General features: G+C 33.3%; 1 protein-coding gene across 1 annotated transcript; it reads left to right on the forward strand.

Moving 5' to 3' along the window:
• On the forward strand, window positions 2,021-4,911 carry LOC109714116. The gene is made up of 3 exons (XM_020238554.1): window positions 2,021-2,768; window positions 2,955-3,050; window positions 3,167-4,911. Exons 1-3 carry the CDS (start codon window positions 2,021-2,023, stop codon window positions 4,909-4,911), a joined length of 2,589 nt encoding a protein of 862 aa, XP_020094143.1.

The following is a 5,216-nucleotide window of genomic DNA, read 5'->3' on the forward strand; positions in this document are numbered from 1 at the left end:
CCTCCTTTTCTTTTATGGACGAAGCTAATCTGTATGCTTTTTTGAATGAAGCTAATCAGTATTTATAAACAAAAACATTGCAAAAAGAACTTAACAGAAAAGAAAAAATTGCAGATTATATACAGGTTCAATATATTTATGTGCTATTATTTTGAACGTGATGATTTAGCTCCTTAGGTAGCCTGGTCTTTTATGCTAAAAAAATAGTTTAATAATGTATAGCCTTTTTTTTTTTCCCTATTTTGGACGCTCTGCAAACGACTTCTCATAAAAAACTCTTTGATGTCGGTTTTAATCAAACCATACAAACAAGATTGAGCTAAATTCCTATTTTTTCCTCTTCTTTTGTATCTATTTTTCGTATTATGCAACTGGCCATTATTTTGATATCGAAGAGTTTTTTTGATGTAATGATGTTTAATCTTTTTATGCCATGATTGTTGAAAATTTTAAAAATTATTTGTATACATAAATTCTATCAAATTAAGTTTTACCTACACCTTTTTCTTAGTCATTGTCAAAAAAAAAAGAGATTATTTTGTTTTGAATTTGATTACGACTTCTCTATTTTTTTTGAGGATTTCGCCAATACATACAATAACCTTTTTCTGAAATACAATATATATTATGGAAACTTAATTATATAAGTACTAATACTAATAAAAGGGAATATAAATTTATTTTAAGATATTACTAAAAGAACCAAAAAAATTATTAATCTATTTCGAATCATGTTAAATTGATTGTCAGAGGCTAATAAATTTTGTAGTACTCTATTTTTTTCGCATACATAAAAGTGATAAATAAAGTACTTTATGCTTACCACAGTGGACAATATGTGTGTATATTAAGGTGTAGAAAAAATGGGTTGAGAATTTTGTAAAAAAATTCTAGCAAATTAGAGAATCTATTTAAACTTGAATAACTTACCAACTAATGACATACTATTTTGAAGAATGCGATAAAAGTATATATAAACAGGTGTGTGCTTTTTACGAAATGTTTGATTTATTTTTCAACTTTTTCGCCCTTTCTTTTCACTTATTGTTTTCATCCTGTTTTAAACTTAAGCTGCATGTAGAATTCGATCTTGCATTGCTTTCGTGCAGATTTAAATCTGCAAATTGAGATAATTTATTTGTACATTACAGGAAAGTTTATGAACTTACAGGAGCATTTTGTTGGAGTTTAGTCCAATTGCGTTGCAAAACCTATAGCTTAGTTATTTCTTAGGTATGCTCCTTCCATCTAAGAAGTTAACTATTGTTGTAGAATCAGTTGCATCCATTTCATATAATTCTGAAAAAAAGAGCAAATTTTTTCAATTGTTGCACAATCTTTTTGCCTTTCTTATAACCATTATTTTTTTTGGGATCTGTGGTAATAGGTTAAATTTTGATTTTGCAACTACATGGATTATACGTCAATATCTAAAGAAAACAGGAGGATACATAGAAGCATTCTTGCTCAGCGAAGAAATAGTAACAGGTTATATTCTACAAACTTACAAAGTAGTATTGTTTGCGAATCATCTTCAAACTTTTTGATTCGAAATGTTCGACAAGGAAAAAAAAGGCATCGATCAGACGCTAATGTTCAGGAATATGATACTCTTGAGTCGCATGCTACTATTTCTGGCGTAGCATCTGTGCCTGCAATGAGCGTTGCACATAGTATAGAACAGCTGTATCTTGGATTGCCGGAGTATAAATGCCAATCATGTGGAGCACTACTTTGGTATTCAGAAAGAATTTATAAGTCTCGAAATGAGTCCATTCCGAAGTTTTCGTTATGTTGTCAAGAAGGAAAAGTTTCTTTACCGCTACTGCATCCTCCGCCGGATTTGCTGGATTCATTATTGAACTATAAAGGATCTCCTCAGTCTGTAAACTTTCGGCGAAATATACGGGCGTATAATTCTGTATTTGCTTTTACATCAATAGGAGCAAAAATTGACAGTGAAATAAATAGAAGACCGGGACCATATGTCTTCAAGATTAGTGGGCAAAATTATCACAGAATGGGTTCGTTACTTCCGTTTGACGGAGAACGACCTAAATTTGCTCAGTTATATATTTGCGATACTGAAAATGAGGTTGGTAACAGAATGAAAGCATTCGATAATGTTGACGAGCTTCGAAACATTGATAGAGATTTGATTCAACGTCTCATAGAAATGTTTGATGATAAAAATGAATTAGTAAAAGTGTTTCGAATGGCAAGAGATCGATTTAGAGAAACTGATTATATGCCTATTCGCTTGAGACTGATTGGAAATCGTGGTGAAAATATGGCGCAGTATAATCCTCCAGCAGCTTCTGAAATTGCCGGCTTAATAGTGGATGATTTGGGCTCTGCTGACCGACAACGAGATATTGTCGTGGAGTATAAGACAAAGAATTTAAAACGGATTAGTGATTTACATCCTTCTTTTATGGCCATGCAATATCCCATTTTATTTCCATATGGTGAAGATGGTTTCAGAATAGGCATAAAATATAATGAGTCATCACAAAGAAAAATAGGTTGCAGGAAACATGTTACAATGCGTGAGTTTTATGCCTATAGGATGCACAATAGATTAGAGGAAGGAAGGACTCTAATCAGTGGAGGCAAACTTTTTCAGCAATATATTGTTGATGCTTTTTCGTGTGTTGAAGAAGAACGACTTGATTATATTAGAAAAAATCAATCAGATTTGCGATCGGAAATCTATAGAGGTATAAAAGATGCTGTTGTTGCAGGTGATGTCGACGGCGATGCTATTGGTAAAAAAATTATTTTGCCATCCAGCTTCACAGGAGGTCCACGATATATGATTCAAAACTATCACGATGCAATTGCTATTTGTAGACACTGCGGGCATCCCGATTTATTTATCACATTTACTTGCAACACACAATGGTTGGAAATACAAAATGCTCTGTAATTTGTTCCCGGGCAAAAATCTGAAGATCGTCCTGACATCGTCTGCAGAGTTTTCAAGATAAAAGTTGATGCATTGATGGCGGAAATTAAACAAGGTGTATTTTTTGGAAATACCATTGCTGGTATGTTATTTTTTTACCGCAAATGAATTATTCCTTTTTTATCTTTTTTTTTTCCTTTTATTTGGCTTTTGATATGTTTAAATTCTTACCCTTTTTTGCTATTTTTCTCTTTCTAGATTTATATACGATCGAATTTCAAAAAAGAGGCCTTCCACATGTTCATATTTTGGTGTGGCTTCACGCAGATAATAAGCTACCAACACCTACGGATATTGATTCGATTATTTCTGCAGAAATTCCTGATAAAAATATTGACCCGATTGGATATGCAACCGTTACAAAGTTTATGATTCATGGCCCATGTGGACAAGCAAATTCTAAAGCGCCATGCATGAAAAAAGGTCAATGTTCCAAGCATTTTCCAAAAGAATTTCGAGTAGAGACATCTTTTGATGAAAATGGGTTTGCTATTTATAGAAGAAGAAATGATGAAAGATATGCTACAAAAAATGGAATTGATCTTGACAACAGATATGTTGTGCCTCACCATTTACAGTTAATTGTCAGGTATCAAGCACATATAAATGTTGAGTGGTGTAACAAATCGATGCTTATTAAATATTTGTTTAAGTATATAAACAAAGGCCCAGATAGAATGCGGGCAGTGATCGAAGATAGTTGTTTAACAACCGAAGTAAATTCCAAGAAACAATATGACGGTCTTGATGAAATAAAAAGGTTTTTAGATTGCAGATATTTATCGGCATATGAAGCTATCTGGAGATTATTTGAATTTGATATACATCATAGAGAACCTACAGTAGAACGATTAACAATTCACATGCAGTTTATGAATAATGTCGTGTATCATGAAGGAGTAAATTTACTTAATGTTGTGAATCGATGCAATATCGAAAAAACTATGTTTACAGAATGGATGGCAATGAATAGAATCTATGATGATGCCCGTGAATTAACCTATGTAGAATTTCCTAAAAAATGGGTATGGCATCCTTCTGACAAATTTTGGTCGAGACGAAAAAGAGGAAATCGTATAGGAAGGATTGTGTACATTCATCCGAATTCTGGTGAACTTAATTTTATGAGAATGCTCTTAAATAAAGTTAGGGGGCCTAGAAATTTTGATGAAATCAGAACCGTCAATGGTATTCTCTATGAAACATTTCGTGCTGCTTGTGATGCACTTGGTTTGCTCGGTGATGATTTAGAATGGCATCAGGCATTAAATGAAGCATCTTATTGGTCGTCCGCTTTAGACTTGAGGCAGCTATTTGTTTCGATAATAATGTTTTGTGAGGTATCGGATCCAACAAAATTGTTTAACGATTTTTGGAAATTAATGGCTGATAATATTACATATAGATTAAAAGAAGTTTTAAGAATTTCCAGCCTTAAAATACCACAGGAGGAATTGCAAAATTATGTATTATATGAATTGGAAGTATTATTCAACAAAAATGGCAGCTCTCTCTCTCAGTTCAAGCTTCCTATTCCGAACCGATTGCTTATAGAAGACATAGGCAATAGACTTTTGAGAGAAGAGATGGATTACGACACAGATGCATTGAGAAATGAACACGAAACCCTATACAATGGTTTAAATACTGAGCAGTTAGCGGTGTATCGTTCTGTTTTGGCATCCGTTTATGAAAATAAAGGAGGTGTGTTTTTTGTTTACGGCCATGGGGGAACAGGAAAAACATATCTCTGGCAAACAATAATAGCAAAGCTTCGTTCTGAAGCTGAAATAGTTTTGGCTGTGGCTTCATCAGGAATTGCATCGCTTTTACTTCCCGGAGGTCGGACAGCACATTCCAGATTTAAAATACCAATTAAGCTTGCATGCCTGCAGGTCGACTCTAGAGGATCCCCGGGTACCGAGCTCGAATTCGCCCTATAGTNAGAAATGATGAAAGATATGCTACAAAAAATGGAATTGATCTTGACAACAGATATGTTGTGCCTCACCATTTACAGTTAATTGTCAGGTATCAAGCACATTTTATTTTTATTTTTAAAATAATTATGGAAGTAAGCTTATCTTTTGCTTAAAGTTATTCTCTCAAACTACTGTAGGTGAAACTACAATCAATTTGAGTGTAGTTGGGTCTTCTCCTACAGTTACTACGCAGCAGTTGAAGTTAAAAACATCAAATCAAACACCGAATTTATATTTATATATAGTTACAACTACAGTATAATTAT

Source organism: Ananas comosus, linkage group 8 (genome assembly GCF_001540865.1).
Source record: "Ananas comosus cultivar F153 linkage group 8, ASM154086v1, whole genome shotgun sequence".
Classification (NCBI taxonomy): domain Eukaryota; kingdom Viridiplantae; phylum Streptophyta; class Magnoliopsida; order Poales; family Bromeliaceae; genus Ananas; species Ananas comosus.

Excerpts from the sequence above, each read along its gene's own strand:
- LOC109714116 (XM_020238554.1), top strand. The coding sequence starts at position 2,021 with ATGGGTTCGTTACTTCCGTTTGACGGAGAACGACCTAAATTTGCTCAG. Across the intron at positions 2,769-2,954 it reads TGTCGACGGCGATGCTATTG|ATCGTCCTGACATCGTCTGC; the intron begins GTAAAAAAATTA and ends AAAAATCTGAAG. Across the intron at positions 3,051-3,166 it reads TTTTGGAAATACCATTGCTG|ATTTATATACGATCGAATTT; the intron begins GTATGTTATTTT and ends TTCTCTTTCTAG.